Genomic DNA, 16895 nt, shown 5'->3' on the forward strand with positions numbered 1-16895 from the left:
TCGGTTTGGGTGGCTTACACAACCCTCGATCGTGCTTAATCTACCAGTTTCTTCATCGAATCGGGCAGAGCCGAAACTTCTGCTGGTTCTTTGCAGCCTTCTGTCGATCTTCCTTCACCTTCCCGTTGCAGGCAAAAGCTTTCAACACCTGCACCCTCAACGTTGCATTTTTGACGGTTCTGCGTCATTATCGCTGTAAGGGCCACGGATAGCCGGAGAGCTCTGTGCAGCGACATCCAGCAACAGCGTTCCATCGCTCATGCGGGGTTGTGAGAGGGCCTGGACGGAGGGATGGGTTTGCTGACGCAAGATGGTGATACAGATCATGGAATAGAGGCGATGGTCCTCGCACTCTATGCACTCTGTATCTCCCTGGTTTGTTTCTCGATCCTTCTGCTACATCTGCGCAAGTGGTTCAACATGAGGGCCGTGGTGTTACTGTTGGCCAGTGCATTGTGCGGCCTCGTAGTTTCAAAGTATGCTCACTCTCCAGTGCCTTCATTCCCTTTCGAGTGCTGATTGCTTAGAAACCTACGACCAGCTCCTCACGGACTCCATGTGCGCGATATTGACCCGGAAGATCTCTATCCTGGATACAACATCTCCGTACCAGTTGATCATTTTCACAACGATTCGAGATATGAGCCGCACTCGAATGAGTCGTTCAACTTGCGCTACTTTTTTGATGCACGGTACTACCAACCTGGCGGGCCTGTGATTGTGCTGCAAAGTGGCGAAACCGATGCCGCTGGGCGTCTCCCCTTCCTACAAAAGGGGATTGTTGCCATACTGGCTCAAGCAACCAACGGCATCGGAGTTGTGCTGGAACACAGATACTATGGAACCAGTTTCCCAACGGCAAACCTCTCGACGGAAAACTTGCGCTTCTTGAGCACTGATCAAGCGGTGGCCGATCAGGCATACTTTTCATCCCACGTTGTCTTCCCTGGTCTCGAGCACTTGAACCTGACTGCTCCAGGAACCGCCCATATCGCGTATGGTGGATCTTATGCTGGCGGTATGGTTGCATTTCTGCGGAAGCTCTATCCCGAGTTGACTTGGGGAGCAATCTCCTCGTCTGGGGTGACCGAGGCCATCTATGATTTTTGGCAATACTACGAGCCCGTGCGACAGTACGCTCCCGCCGAATGTGTTGCCACCCAGGTGAAGCTGATCAATGTCATGGACAATATCCTGCAAAAGAATGACAGCAACGAGGTGAAACGGCTCAAGAGTGCCTTTGGGATGGAAGAGATGACGTATAGCGACGATTTCGCGCAGGTGGCTTCGGGTGGCATTGGCAATTGGCAGTCAAACAACTGGGATCCGGCTGTTGGCAGCCCCAATTTTGGAGACTACTGTGGCAACATTACATCTGACGAAATTCTTTGGCCCGACTATGAGAATCGGTCATCAGCAGCAGCAGCTTTGATTGAGGCAGGTGGCTGGGGGAACGAGAGCGACAGTTTGACGAATCGGGCGTTGAACTGGTTTGCATGGATAAACAATGACTATGTTCCTAGCTGTGAAGACAGTCTGGATGAGTGCTATGGTTATCACAACAGCTCGGCCGCCATGTATACGGACAAGGACGTCTCCAATTTCGATGCGCTCTCCTGGTCATATCAGACTTGCACCGAGTGGGCATATTGGCAGACGGGATCAGGAGTGCCAAAGGATCAGCTCCCATTGATCTCTCGACTCTTGACCGTGGAGTATCTCACGCTTGGTTGTCGATATGCATTCAACATTACATCAAAGCCCAACCTTGAAGCAGTGAACAAGTACGGAGGGTTCAACATCTCGTACCCGCGTATGGCGATCGTTGGTGGAGAAGCCGACGTATGGCGGCCGGCAACGCCCCTGGCAACTCTGGATGTCCCTGATCGGCTCAATGATACGAGTACTGGGAGTGAGCCGATCATCCTGATCCCAGGAGCAGTGCACCACTGGGAAGAGAATGGATTGTTCGCCAATGAAACGACGGCAGAGCTACCTCCGCCAGCCGTGGTCGACGCACAGAGAGAACTCGTTCAAGTAGTGCAGCTTTGGTTGGCAGAGTGGCAACAGATGCATGGTTCAATGTCCACAGATCCCAGCAGATTTTGATGTCGACTAATAAATAACTACAGCACTACACTATAATTAGACAATGATGAGCACGGATCAAAATCGCGTAAAAGCGGGCTGCCCTGGTGACCCAGCACGGGCTATCCTAGAAGATCCGATGTGTTAGCAAGACCCTAAAGGATTTCGAGCAAACATCGTCTGTATCCCTTCTGCGGAGGCCTTGGCTTGTGTAACATTGAGTCAGTCAGAGCATGGACCTGTTGTCGTCGGCTCATAGTACGGAGTCCTAAGGCTCGCTTGCTGGGTGTGGTGACTTGGGATACGAAGGATGTGCCGAATGCATGTCAAACCAGCCTGCCTGGGGGGTTGTTCAAGCGAGCAGCCGATCAGCAAGAATGAGTTGCCAGGTAAAGACAGCAATGGTCCGTATACAGATAGAAACGCACAGAGTACCAAGTATCTGTCCCTCGTAATGGGTATCTCGTACGGAGTTCCGGATAGCTAGGTACCGTGCATGCCAAATGTCAAACTGGCGGGTCGGACCACAATTTGCGATGGGGTCAATGATGTGCACGTGCAATCACAAAATACGGCCTTGGAGGGCTTGAGAGGGTGTGAATTGACGTGAAGCGGTCAGAGCGGATCAGCAGAGTTGCTCTGGTTCGCCCGAATGTTTGATTCGATGTTCAAGAGCGTTCGCCATGTTGGGAGTGGCGCCCACGAAACGGAGGGCCGACTGAGATGATGACGCCGAGTAAAGGGGCTCGGAGAATAAATGGGTGAGCGAGTCCAGAGTCCAGAGTAGACATCCGTACTGACTGTACCGAGTATGGAGTACATACAGTACTTGTATGTAGACGTGGTGCCGAAGAAACCCAACCACAAGCACTTGAACACACGTGTTTAGCCCTGGCCCTGGGGTACAGTGTCTCCAACGCGCCCTCTTTCTCCCCCCCCCCCCAAGGCCCCAACTGGCAGAGTTCGGCCACTTTCCAGGGCCCGACGGGCCCTTCGTTTCTGGCTTAGGCTTTACGAGTACTCCGTACGCTCCGTACTCGTACGTTCAGTGCCCTGACCCTGACTTGTGAATCTGTCTCTGCCCCAAATCCGCGAGAAACCCGCTTTTCCATGCCCCGAACTCGATCATGGGCCCTTCGCTTAGGCGATGGTAGCTCCCGCCCTCGGAGGCCATCTGGTTGGTGCAGCTCATGCCCATCCACGCCCGTCACACTTATTTTGTGCCCCGAAATCTGAAGCCCCAATGGGATTGACCTGGTGCCTGGCTGATCAGAACTGGCCTCTCCGTCCACCACCCACGTGCCAACTGTGATGTCCTTGGTACCTGGATCTTTCCGCCGAAAAGGCGTCATAGCATTGCCAGGCACTGCCGAGGCGAGGATGGTCATGCTCAGCTAAAAATTCTCCTCAAGTCGGCTAGTGATTGAGAATGCCCCGTATGGGCGTTGGTGTCAAGCCCATATCTCCCCAATTCATGTTGATGTTCCCTCCAACACCCGTACAAGGTGTCTCTATCCAAACGCCCCGTCATCACCGAACATCTCAAAGTCAGACTTCTCGTTCACTCTCAGACGGATCTTCATCATCTCTTGCTTCTGGAGGCCGGGACAGGACCAGGTACCAACGCCTGTTTCTCGGTTTGGCCCTAGATGAAACGGTGGTGTTTGGACTACCCTCCCGCGTGATCCACTTCATCACCTCCTCGAACCTGCAGCAGCTATTCTCTAACACTGCTAGCAACGAGTTGAACATCAGAAGGTCCCCGCGTCAAGGACCCAGACGGCCTTCCACTCTTCGGAAGCTCGCTTGCCCTTATCCTGTCTGGCACTGGCTTCCTGCAATCTCATTAAACTATGTCCGAGGTGCTACCCTAAACCACGCTTACTATGCAAGACCCTGGAGTTCTGGCCCTCGCCTCTCCCATCTTTTCTCCGCCTTTGTCAATCAGCAAGATTGACTTTGCCTCTATCCTGAATCCGGCAAGAATCGTATTCTGCTTTTGGGTTGGGCGTGTGGTTGGCTCGTTAAACCCCCAGTCAAAGACTCAACACCATCCCAAGTTCCCAACCGGTGCATTTTGGTGGCTTGCCCGGGCCCATCCTCCTCCCACACCTCAGCTACTAGCCGATTGCCAACAAGCATTCTGTTGTCAAGGCATGGCCGATGGGCCGATGTAATTGTCCAGGTTGGCCCCGTCACTCTTGAACTCTGTTGCAGCCTCTGTTCCATGAAACGGCATTCTGCTACCTTCAGAGTTCCAGGTGACGGTTAGATTCTCAGACTCCCGCCCCGGAAAAAAAGATCTCTGGAACGTCTTTCTGCACATATTCCAATGTCTTCCGGCAATCGTTCTTCCGTGCCATTCCCAGACCTCCAAATACATCGCTTGGACCTCCATTCTTCAGCCAACATGGACGAAGTTCTCAAATCCCGCAAGATGAGTTCTGCTTCCGCCCGGAGACGGAAGTTTCAAGAACGCCAACAACTGCAAGCCATGGAAGTCGAAAGACGGCAACAACACAAGAGGAGGGTCATGATGTATGATCATATGGCCGAACATGTCCACGAGCAGGATAGTGGCTCTAACGACGAAAACGACGAACATTACGATCGAGAGTCGTCTGTCGACACTCCGTCAGAACGAAGCGTTCTAACTCCCGACGAGTCACTCTCCAGCAGAGCTATCTTTGGCAAACAACATCAGGTCGATACCTCTTCCATCACACCTCTCAAACTCCACATCCCCGAAGAGGTGGAAGGCCTTGAAATGGACTTGGACGACAACGGCGTCAAGGTGCCTCCGTCACCAAGCCCTGTTCGTCTACAAGCCTCACTTGCAACCCTCTCAGACTTTCGATATGATCGATTTTCCATCTTATTAGAGTCTCCTATATCAGATCTCATGAGTCCAGATCTTGACACTGACGAAACCTTTTCACCCATCGAGACTGCCACACCCATCGCATACCAATTACCCAAAGGACGGCCATCTTTGATCTCTATCTCAACGAGCGATTCAACACGAAGTAAGCGGAGAACGCCATCAACCCAGAGTCCTCTCTCGCAGACCATGTCACACAACCTTGAACGACCTTCCAAACGACTATCTACAACCAGCTCTCACGGCGGATTCCCTGCAGCCGAAGCGACATTGTTTGACGTTCCCGACTTACCTGCAAATGCTTTTCAATTGATTGCCAATGCGAGCCAGGAATCACTACCTCTGTCCTTGAGTCAACCCAAAACCCGGGCTGAGCGGAAATCAAGTGTTCCTCGGCTTTCGACGGCAATCAGTCACGCGCGGGTCAGCAGTATCAAAAGCTTGGTCAAGACACCTACATCTGCAACCCATGCCAGATCCTTTTCGCGCAACTCGGGTCATGCAAGCCGACCTTCCACAGCCAGTATATCCGGATTCGATGGATATGCCTTGAAGAATACCGCCTCCAGCAGCAGTATCACAAACTTATCACAGATGCAACGACCTCCTACCTCGATGAGCATGAGATCCGTTGGTTCCAATTCTAGCCACCACCCTATGACGGCTTTGCCCTCCCTCCCCACTCCTCCAGCGGATGATGTTGTGAGTGATCCTGTAGCCAAGTCCATGTCGAGGAAGAAGTCCTTCTCCGCCCTCCGCAGAAGGAGCGAGAGCATAGGACAAGCAATCAAGGGACTAGGGAAAATCACGACAAAACACGATGTGCCGATGCCCACTCCAGCAATGATGACACCGAAGATGCCCAACAAAAGTCGAATCGATTTATCCAGTTTTCCCACACCACCACTACCTTCGCCTAGGACTGGCAAGAGCAATACAAATTCATATATCTCACCCATGGACAGAAATAGCAGTGGGCCCATCGGACTAGGTTTGAGAAGCATTGAAGGCTTCTGGCAGAAATAAGGAGGACAGACCAACCGCGGAACGGGAGGAGGAAGACCACAATCACTTGTCACATATTCCCAGATTTACGAGAGCGCCCTCCGAGAGGTGTGCCCGTTCACGACTTTTACGAATTTTTGAGTACCCTTTAGCGAAACTATTGTATAAAATCAAACCGTGGGCTTGGAGCTATATCGAGCGAACCATGGTAAATGGTGTTTTGACAGATATCCCGAAGAGAGCATAGGAACTTCTGGCGAAGGAACTTCTAATGAAAGGTCTCAAATGATAATATTTTTGTGCTATGGCTGTCTGGCACACACTTATCTTTCCTGTCTTGTTCATCCGACCGTGACCACTTTACCGGTAATTGCTGAGGTGAGTTACGCGATGGTGAAGCATGAGAAAACTGACGGACAACTGCTGTCATGCACGTCACGCACCAGGAGGTTCGCCATGGCCATCTGTGTATGCACGGAGACGGAGCTCCATTATTGCTTGTCTTTCCCATAAGATTTGACTGCCGCGATGCCGCCGTTGGCAAGGAGGCAAAGCTTTCGGAGGCTGAACTTCTGACAGGGGGTTATGTCGGCGTTCCGTCTGTTCGCTGGCCCAGAAATTACTATTACTACTTTGGACGATGGGCAGAAACGCTAAATATAAAGTCCGCCCTGTCGAAGCTTGGGCGCTGTCAACGGAGGCATTGGTCCATCGTGTATCCGTGTAGATGTGCGATAGCTGCAGACGTTGTACTTCATACTCGGTACTTGATAGTCGGGCGGAAAGTACCGTCATCCGTACCCGCCAGGAACATGTCATTAGAAGATGTGTGGGTGAGAAGTTACTCATACGGGGTGGGATGAAGTACGAGTCATATATCGGAGAATTTAAGCTGCTCTTGACTCAATCCCCGCATTGCTTTTCCACTCTCCAATTCCTGCACAAATTAATCTTCCGCTCCCTCCCCCCCCCCCTTCCCTGGTCATGGTCCTGGCCTCCAACATGCCTCCTCAAAGTAGAGGTCCGTCACCTGAGCCGCCTAAGCGAACCTTTGCCAAATCAAACTCCCTTCCCCCGACGTTGAGACCATACCTCGAGAACCTCCCTTCACCAACTGCTTTGATTCCAGGAGACCAAAGGACGCCTACCGGTCCACGCATGAACGTTCCTGATCGTGATGGTGCCACTCCCACGCCGACTCCCACTCCCACTCCTCAAAAGAGGCCCCGCTCTACTACTGCTTTCCAGCTCGGCTCTGATGAGCGGGAGGACAATGAGCACCAGATGGACCAACATTCTGAGGGCGAGCTGGTAGAGAATGAGGATGACGTCTCAGGAGTGACCCTGACCGACGACGACTTCGAGTCACACTACTCCCGGCAAGACACGTCGGCGTCAGAATCAGAGGATGGCTCTGAGGAGGACGAGGACGAAGACAGTCAAGACAAACAACCCCAAGATGGCCATGACATATCGCAAAACGGCGCCGCCAGGCCCGGTGGTGTCGTTCCATCATCTTCAGATCGCCCTGATTTCCTCTCGAGGGTTCGATCTCTACCGGCTCGCCCACTACCACACCAGTCTCATGGCTACTCCCCGTCTCACCTGCAGAGCAATGGCCTCCACACATCCCAGTCAACGATATCACTCCCTCCAGTCCCACCGCCTCTCTATCCACCCTTCTACAACCGTCCACCAACCCCTCTCCCACCATCGCCCAGCCTGACCTCTCTGCTCCGCCCACCATCCCTACTCAACCGCTCTACCACCTCCACACGCCCGACCACCCCAGACTCCTCAGACGTCGAGACTCCCAACGACACCGAGGCAGCCGTTGCACATTCCGCACGTCGCGCCCACCCCCTACCACCCACATCCCCGAAAGTTCCCACCTACGAATACTACGGCTTCGTGCTGTACCTAGCATCCTCCCTCGCCTTTCTAATCTACATCCTCTGGTCATACTTACCGTCACCATTCCTCCACGCGCTTGGCGTCACCTACTACCCCAACCGATGGTGGAGCCTAGCTATCCCCGCCTGGATCGTCATGCTCCTGGTCTTCATCTACGTCGCCCTACTGAGCTACAACGTCGAGTATTTAACCCTCCCACTCGCGAGTTTGGAATGCATGGTCGACGAGGCCGGGAACGTGGCTGTTGTGGATGAATACGGCCGGGTGAGAAAAGGCGGGAGCAAGCGATTCGTCAAGGAACTCGAAGAACGCGCAAAGTTGCAGAAGGAGATGGAATCCAAAGGCAAGGGGAAAGGCAAGGGCAAGGGACGGAAATCGTCCAACGCCAACGCCAATTCCAAACAGGCGAATCGTAACCGTCGCCGTTCGAACAATATGGCTGCCAGCGCTAGCCAGCATCAGTCCCAAAGTCACCCGCGGCATGACGCGCCACCAGAAATCCCTGCCCGGTACTCGTCTCCAGCTTCGGCTTCAGCCGGACCGAGACCAGCGGTCCCACAGTACCTCTACTCCGGCCAGCCCGATTCAGGCTATTCGTACCAAAGGGGAGGCTACGACAACGGACCAAACCACTATCAGCCGAGCGACGCCGAGTACCCGAACTGGAGGCTCGTGTGGAACGAGGGCACCGACGCTGTCATGGACATCCCCATTGGCGGTGTATGCGAGGTCCTCTATGGCGGGGATACGGATAGCGGAACTTTTTGATCATTCTCGCCCGGCGGCCAGTGGGCTGTTGGGGCGGGATATTAAAAATAGAGGCATTTATAGCGGATACACCCTGGTAGATATACGACTTATGGCGGGCTGGGCCCTGTGCCTTATTGATTCAAGATACGGGAGAGCGTTCTCATTTGGTGAGGTAAAGCGAGGCGTGGGATCATCCATCCTCTTAAAGAAAGAAGCCAGACGTACGATAAACAGTGAGTGAGACATATACAGCGCGTCAAGATATGCTCGGGCTCTACAATGGCATGATAGATTTGTTCACTGTCCAGACTGTCCTTCCTCGGGATGACACCATGGCATCTAGACTGTTATATTCTTTCGTCTTGTCCAAACCCATCTTTACAGCCGTCAAGATTCATCAGGCCTAGGGCGGGACTCCGTCTGTGTCTAACAGTTCGCTGCCTCTGTCTAACATCCATCGAAGGATTCCCAAGCATTACAATCCCTGTCCCGTCCTATCCCGTCCTATCCCATCCTATTCAATCAGTAAAAGTGAACCTCAGATGCCGTCTCAAGAACTCTTGTAAATATCATCGTCGAAATCCAACTCGTCGACCTGCTTCCGCAGCTCCGCGTCCTTCTTAACCCACACACTGACGCTGGTGCCAGAGCACATGAAGTCCCCAAACCCGTCGTCCTCGATCGTAACCTCATCGGTCTGCCAGCCCAGGATGTCCGACCAGACCTCGCCCTTGTGCGCGTCTCCGACGAACATCCGCTTCTGGCCGGGTCCGGCGTTGCTCAGCACGACAGCCAGGCCATCGGGTCTGTCATGGGTGCCTCGGCGCACGAAGCCGAGACAGGTGGGCTCGTCGTCGAAGTAGTCGTCCTGGTCGCCGTACGCGAACAGCTTGCGCGCCAGGATCAGGTGCGGCAGCTTGCCGCCGCAGCTCGGCGGCTCCTCGTGCTCGCCCTTGATGCCGTACAGGTCGCCGTAGAAGACACAGGGGTAGCCCTGGTTGCGCAGCAGGATCAGCGCGTAGGCCAGCGGCTTGAAGAAGCCCTCGATCGGCGTCGCGACCGTCTGGCCCGGCTGCGTGTCGTGGTTCATGACGACCGTGACGGCGGAATCCGGCTTGGCCTGGACGAGCGACTTGTCGAACACCTTGCGCAGGTCGCCCTTCTCGGTTGTGGAGATCTGGCTGAAATTGTTCAGCAGCGGGGTGTCGTACAGGCTGAACTTGTGGTGCATCTCGTCGAGGTACGCGAGCAGCTGGTCGACGTCGCCGACCCAGAACTCGCCGACGAGGAACAGCTTGCCCTCGCCGAAGTGCTTCTCGAGGTTCGCCACGAACTCGTTGGTGAAGCGCTCCGAGAAGTGCTGGCACGCGTCGAACCGGAATCCGCGCAGCTTGAACTCGCGCACCACCCACTCGCCCCAGTGGATCACGTCGCCGATCACCTCCGGGTGGCTGTAGTCGACGTCTGCGAACATCAGGAAGTCGGCGTTGCCACTCTCGTCGCCCACGCTGTTCGACCAGTGCTTGTTGTCGCCCAGGATGCGGTAGATTCCTGTCTTGTCGTTCCCCGCGTCGTAGTCGGTGCCCGAGAAGTGCTCCCAGTGGTATTTCTGTGACGAGTATTTGTCCCCCCGTCCCGGGAAGTCGAAGCCCAGCCATGCCTCGATTTCTTTGGGTTCGCCGATTTCCTCCGTTCGATCTGAGAAGAGTGGCCCAGGTTAGCTCGCTGCACTCAATGCAGGGCGGGTTCGTGGTCTCGTCGAAACCGAGCTTTCTTTTCCGGCTGGCACTTACTGTTCTGATCGACCTCGATGACCCTGCACTTCTCTTTGTTGTCCGCACCGGCCTTGTGGTTCAGCACGGCGTCGAAGTACAGGCCGACGCCCAGCTCCTCGGCTTTCTGGGCCAGCTGATCCAGCTCTTCCCTGGTACCCCATTTCGTGGCCCGGGAGCCCTTCTGCTCGAACTCCCCGATGTCGTAGAGGTCATAGACGTCGTATCCGTTGGCCTTGCCGCCGCCTGCGCCCTTGCACGCGGGTGGCAGCCAGACATTGTCGACGCCGGTCTTCTTCAGGCCCTCGAGCGCGTTCTGCAGCCGGGCCCATTGCTTTTGGTCGGCGGGCACGTTCCACTCGAAGCCCTGGAGCATGCAGTAGTTTTCGGGTGTTGGGTCGCCCATGGTCTGCGGTGGAATTCAAGGTAATAACGTCAAGAGGTGAAGATCAAGGGGTGGGAAGCAATCTAACGATCCAAGTAAGATACCGACTGCACGGGAAGAAAGAAAGACAGTAGCCCCAAGAACCGAAAACGTCTATGCGCAGGAAGACACGTCCAACACCCCTTTAATACCAAATCAAGAATCACCTCCCAAGATCTCCCAAGGATGCCACATGCACATGTCAGACATCCAGGACTGAGCTGCATGCCACGTCTACCACCGCCCCATCATCCCACATGTCATGGTTGTTGTCGTCGTCCACAATTCCAACTTTCTTCTCTGACATTGTCTGAGCAGACTGAAGTTTATGGTCCAGAACCGAGGAAAAACCAAGATGGGTATGTACCGACTTGCGATGAGATCATTGCTGCTCCGCCATGGCGCATAATTCGCCTGGCTTATCCCACCAATCCCAATGGCCACATGGAGGTTTGTGTCTGAGTCTCTGGGAGATGACGCTGTGGCTGCTTGGTACGAGTCCTGGGGGGTTTTGGACTTTGATGAACCGAGCTGTGGCTGGTGGCTAAAGGCCCCTTGGACTGGATGTTTGGTCCGGGAGCGGCGAACACCTCCCCACCACCAAGGTAAGTAGGTAAGTAGTTGGAACCGTTGGGACTACGCAATGATTCCTGCTAGTTGACCGTTTTCGCCATCGGCCTTGCGCGATAAATGAATGTGTTCTTCACTTCTCCACATATATAAATATTCAGCCTCGCTTCGCTGGATCCCATGCGAGAAATTCGATGGCTCTGCAGATGGCATTCTGGACCCGAGCCATGGCACGACCTCACGGTAGGAGAAGCCATGACTTGCGGCCTAGAGCGGGAGGTTCCCCTGATAAGTTCTGATGAGTGCGCCTGATCTTGTCGGCGCTCTCTCCTCTTGATATGAATGAGTTTCCACACAAGTCGTCTCCATTCACCCAGGGTTTCCTTTCTACATACCCAGTCTACGATGAAGCACTCGCAGAATTCAACAACGATGGCCACCCGGCAACTATGCACAGGTCAAGCGTTTGATTTGGTGGGATGTCAACAGCCGCTGGTGGTGTTCTCCGTCCCTCCAAGGAAAGCGTAAGCAGGCTCGTATTATCATCAAGGTTTGACCTCGTTTTAGGTAAAGCAGTCCGCAACGCTCGATCTCCGTGACCATCCAACGCGTTGATACACCCTCTGGCCTCTGGGGAACAAAAAGGTTAAGCGAAGGGCATACATGTGGGTTTTAAACACCCTTCCCCACACTCACTCGAGGTTTGTGTATATCTTTCTTCACAAGCTTGCTTCTCATCCGCGGTTGCTATTCTTCACCCCCCCTGTATCGTCAATATTGAACAACCACCACCATCATGTCGACGACAAACGAAACTCCCGGCTCGCCACCACGCGGCCTCGAACGGATCTCAGCACTGGACCCCGAAACAACAACCGAGAGGCTGATTTCGATCCTCGAGCGCGACGGGGCCGTGGTCGTCCAAAACCTGATCTCCCGCGACCTCGCCGAGGCAATCCGGCAAGACCTGAAACCACACTTCGAAGCCGACACAGGCGACGCGAGCGGCTTCTTCCCAAGCACAACCCGACGCGCGACAGGCCTCCTCGCGATCTCAGACCACTGCGTCGAGCTGGCGCTGAACCCCGTGTTCAACGCCGTCGCCAACCAGCTCCTCACCGACGAGTTCACGTACTACCTGGGCCAGGAGAAACACACCTCCACCTCCAAGCCACAGATCTCCAGCACGGTCGGCTTCCAGGTGAACCCCGGCGGCAAGCAGCAGGGCCTGCACCGCGACGAGATCGACTACCACATGCGAGACTCGGACCGGCCCATGTTGATAGGCTGTGTCACCGCGGTGACCAAGACGACCAAGGCGAACGGTGCGACGATTGTGATCCCTGGCTCGCATAAGTGGAAGGATGATCGCTGTCCGTATGACCATGAGGCTGTCCCCGCGGAGCTGGAGCCCGGCGATGCGACGATCTTCCTCGGGAGCACTTACCATGCGGGTGGGGGGAATACCACCGTGTAAGTTTCATCGAACCAGTCAAGCCACCTACGGAACCTTTCAGATGCCGCCTCTCCCTCTTCCCTCCTGCCCCTTGTCTGATCCACCCGCTCACTGACTTGGGGAATCAACTTCCTCCGACATAGAGACCAATCCCGCGAAACTGTCGGCATTTTCCTCTGCAAGGGCATGTACCGACAAGTCGAGAACCAATATTTCATGGTAAGAACACTCCTCCCTCGTCCATCTTCCCCGTTCCGTAGCTGCGCAGCTCAACTCTTTGTTCTTTGTTCTCTCCTCCGTTCTCGGCCCTGTCTCACATCCATAAAATCAAATCCACAGGTCCCACCGGAGAAAGCCAAGCGACTGAGTCCACAAGCGCAGCGCCTGCTAGGCTACGGCATCAGCCCACCATTCTGTGGCTTTGTCAACTACAAGGATCCGATGAGCTTGTTCTTTGGCGTTAACGACGCTGAGACCGTTGTTCTTTGATTGATCGGAACGATGGTCCAGGGACTCCAGAGGGGGCTGAGGGGAATGGGAGAAGTTGGATTGGCTGTGGTGTTCTTCCATGCTCGTAGATGTAGTCTTAGGTACCACCGCCTCTGGCTAGATGTGTCCTATCTAACAATCGTGCTAAAATCGACATCAAGAACTCGGACAGCATTCCGAGGTTCAAGTCGAAGGGCTGCGAACTCTGACTGAACCCTGCCTGCACCCTGCCAAGGCATTGCTTGATTGATGCAGTGAGTCCGCGTCAGCAAAATGCGTATCCTGGTCAAACCATGAGCTGAAGACCATATTTAAAGATCCAGAACAAGCAAAGAACATGTGTGTCCATCTGGCTTAGGCTTCCTGCGCCTTGACGTCTTTGGAAAAGAGGTCTTGGGGCCTGGTCGGATACTTTGACCGTGCCGATAGCCGTGTCGTCCGTCATATACTTTCTTTAGAAAATCGTACCAGGCGACAGTCTAACTAGGGTACACTGTAAGGGAGGATAAGCTCAGAAGATATTTACATATATATGTATAGTATTAGGCTACATAGCATCTGTGATGACAGACTTGACGAATCGACCCCCTAATGTTCAACCTCGCTCTTGATATCAAAATACAGAAGAGTCTCTGATCAGTACGCTGTAAAGATAGTAGAAGTCGCCGCAGAGTGGCCGATTGCAAGCCGCGGCCTATTCCGCCAGGTGCCATTAAGAGGAGCACCTTCTAGGACCGAGTAAAGACTCTGATGCTTTCCCTACCATAATATCGAGGCCTCCGTACCGCGTGTAAACGTCACACTTGGTATCTACAACCCAGAGGTGGGGCGCTCCTTGGTCGTGGCTCTGGCCAACTTGAGAGCATGATTATGTACATATTGATCAGTCGGGGGCCGAACTAACTCAGGTTGAAGGAGCGATACTCACGTTCCTGTCCCGGTCCAAAGATGGAGATGAAATGTGATAAGTGTATGAGCCGGTTATCTGATTGCACAGTGTTTGAACCCTGGTTTGTGCTGTTGCGAATACAAGTACTAGGGTTTTCAACAATGAACTTTGCCCGTCGACTCCTTGAACTTAACCGTGCATAGATGCGCCTCCTCGTGGATGGCGCCAATGCCTATCTCCATCTCAGCCATGGCGGATCCTCAGAAGTTGCACGGTCCAGTGATTGCATCAAGGTGCAATGCTCAAACACTAAAAGTTGGAATCCATGGTCTCGGTCCTCTCCAGCACCCTCCCATCAAGCCCCTAGACCTTTCACGCACGCACGCACGCACGCACGCACCTACCATTCCACCCTCACACCCCTAGCATCACCAACAAGCCTGGGCTGCAGGCCCTCAGAGGATGAATCCTCCGGGATCTTCGCCATGAAATCATCGAGGACCTTCTTCTTGAACGCCTAGTGCCATTCCAACCATTGCAGCTCCAGCGGCAGATCATCACCGTACTCCGGATTCGGCACCATGCGCGGAGCGGGCAGATCCTCAGGTCTTCTGCCCGGGACCCAGGATCGGGACCTCCATTGTCATCAGGTCGCGGAAGTGTTGCGGTGCGACGCTGTCGAGCCGGTAGCTTCCGGGCCGGCGCCCGGCCGTCGGGTTCATGGTGTATGTTATTCGGCGCCATTCCTGCTTTGCGGAGGCTACTTTGTTGGGTCGGAGTGCCCCTAGCTGGCCTGGGGATGCTGGTCTGCCTTTGAGAACAATATCACGTAAGCTGGGGCGCTGGGAGCCGGTCTGGTTTGAAGCACGCTTCACGATGGCTGACTTGTCTTGCGAGGTAGATTGAGATGACTTCTCTGATGGTTTGCTCTGGGGAGAGAAGAGATTATCGGCGCCTGGACCCTTGTCTTGTCATCATCAGCCAGGCATACAGCCAGGCATACAGCTGGGGTAAGCTTTTGGCTCAATTCATTGCTTGATCGCTCTGCCTTCCTAGCATTCTCCTTCCTGTCTTTTGAGGGTTTCGCTGTCTCGATGTGAGATTGGCTAGTGCCTTGTTCTTGTTTTCTCCCTTTCGACAGGATGGACCGATCGAGCCTTCTTTCGAGCGCGGGAGCTACCGCTTCTATTGCGTGGAGGATGGTTGATAGTAGACATGGCGACCTTGTCAGGGTGGTCATTTTCCTGTGGTAGGCTATCGCTTCTCGCCCGCTTCCGGTTTTCTGCACAAGTTCGTTTTCTCGGCGTCTTCTGCTTGTGAGATACACCTTGTCTCTGGTCCGGTGAAGTATGTGTCATTGCAGAATGTTCCTGCATCGCTGCCCTTTTCCACTAGGATTCTCTCTTCGGCAGCTTTTGGCCAGGCTCTTGTTTTTGCTCCCCACCTTTCCTTCTCCTCTAGATCTATCCTCCGAGCCTCTATTTCCTCTTCTAGTTTCCAAAGGTTCTGCCTCCTCTGAAGGTCTCGCACTCGGCTACCACTATCTTGATTATATGCAGCATTCTCATCATCTCTGGGTTGTTCCGTAATAGATCTCGATTCTGCTACGAATGCTTGAGAGACAGAGTGAGTTTCTTGTTGATCTGCAGATACACTGGGGCTCTGGGCTGCCGCGCTAGAATGATATTCAGTGGTCGGAGCGTTCGATGAGCTCGAGACTTCAAATCCTGCTCGTTGCTTTGGAGTTGCCGTTGCATTTGGCGTACAGATACTGGAAGCACTTCCCTTCCTCAGGGTTAAAGCAAAAGTATGATTTGACGCATGACCAGATTCAGACTCAGGATCTGAAGAGATAACATGGAGCTCCGATGGAGCCGGAGTCGGAGACTTTGAGCGACTCTGATTGTCCTGGGGTTGGGCCATGGCTCTCTGCGGTCCAGTGATGGTTAACCCCGAGTTGGACTGATTCAGGCGTATGTGCGTCTTTGCGCGTGTTGATTTTGCTTTTCCTTTTAGCCTCGTCGTTTTCGCTGCTGGAATTGTAGGAGAGAGGACGTCTTGCTCATTATGGAAACGTCTGAAAGAGCTACCCCGGGCTGCTTTTTTCTTTTTGTGCTTCTTTCTTTTAACCTTCCTCTTCTTCCGAACTGCACTAGCTCCCGGTACTCTGCCCACATCACTTAGGGTTCTTGGGCTCGGTGTGGAGGTGAGCTGAGCTTTCCTGGTCGTACCATCGCTATTGCCCCTCGGAGTGGATCACCTGGTGACTCGGCTGGATGATCGCTCAATGTGACCGGTCTCAGATGTTGTGGATCCGTTTTCAAACCCACTGAACCTATCAAAATCTGCCTCGTTGTACAAATAGTTGACATGTTTGGCCAGGGCTGCATCGAAATTTGTTTCACCTCTCGCCTCTCGGTCGTAAATGCTACGAGCTGTAGCCATTCTCGTCGTCAGACGGCGCGACCCAGATGGATTTTGCTGGCTCTTGCACAATCTCCAGGTCTAAGGTATGCCATAGGATGAGCTCCGAGGAGTCACAACACCCACGTTGCCGGATTGCTGAGGTTGAGAACACTCCTGGTGACGATCTGGCGTCTCAGTACCCACGCGCAGAACGGAAACCCCTTCACCATGATCGACCATCTGGAGCATTT

General features: G+C 53.8%; 5 protein-coding genes across 5 annotated transcripts; 4 read left to right on the plus strand and 1 right to left on the minus strand.

The window, feature by feature from the left end:
* Window positions 1-420: 420 nt before the first annotated feature.
* On the plus strand, window positions 421-2109 carry A1O9_09144 (uncharacterized protein; the record flags this gene model as incomplete). Its single annotated transcript, XM_013401838.1, has 2 exons — window positions 421-476; window positions 528-2109. 2 exons carry the CDS (start codon window positions 421-423, stop codon window positions 2107-2109), a joined length of 1638 nt encoding a protein of 545 aa, XP_013257292.1.
* Window positions 2110-4498: 2389 nt separating this feature from the next.
* On the plus strand, window positions 4499-5995 carry A1O9_09145 (uncharacterized protein; the record flags this gene model as incomplete). The annotated part of the gene is made up of 1 exon (XM_013401839.1): window positions 4499-5995. One exon carries the CDS (start codon window positions 4499-4501, stop codon window positions 5993-5995), a length of 1497 nt encoding a protein of 498 aa, XP_013257293.1.
* Window positions 5996-6976: 981 nt separating this feature from the next.
* Window positions 6977-8656, plus strand: A1O9_09146 (uncharacterized protein; the record flags this gene model as incomplete). Its single annotated transcript, XM_013401840.1, has 1 exon — window positions 6977-8656. The coding sequence occupies one exon, from the start codon at window positions 6977-6979 to the stop codon at window positions 8654-8656; it is 1680 nt and encodes a 559-aa protein (XP_013257294.1).
* Window positions 8657-9188: 532 nt separating this feature from the next.
* A1O9_09147 (alpha-amylase) lies at window positions 9189-10816 on the minus strand (the record flags this gene model as incomplete). Its single annotated transcript, XM_013401841.1, has 2 exons — window positions 9189-10336; window positions 10432-10816. The coding sequence occupies 2 exons, from the start codon at window positions 10814-10816 to the stop codon at window positions 9189-9191; spliced, it is 1533 nt and encodes a 510-aa protein (XP_013257295.1).
* Window positions 10817-12200: 1384 nt separating this feature from the next.
* Window positions 12201-13349, plus strand: A1O9_09148 (uncharacterized protein; the record flags this gene model as incomplete). Its single annotated transcript, XM_013401842.1, has 3 exons — window positions 12201-12877; window positions 13004-13079; window positions 13200-13349. The coding sequence occupies 3 exons, from the start codon at window positions 12201-12203 to the stop codon at window positions 13347-13349; spliced, it is 903 nt and encodes a 300-aa protein (XP_013257296.1).
* Window positions 13350-16895: the final 3546 nt, after the last annotated feature.

This window comes from Exophiala aquamarina (assembly GCF_000709125.1).
Source record: "Exophiala aquamarina CBS 119918 chromosome Unknown aczIA-supercont1.9, whole genome shotgun sequence".
In the NCBI taxonomy this organism is placed as follows: domain Eukaryota; kingdom Fungi; phylum Ascomycota; class Eurotiomycetes; order Chaetothyriales; family Herpotrichiellaceae; genus Exophiala; species Exophiala aquamarina.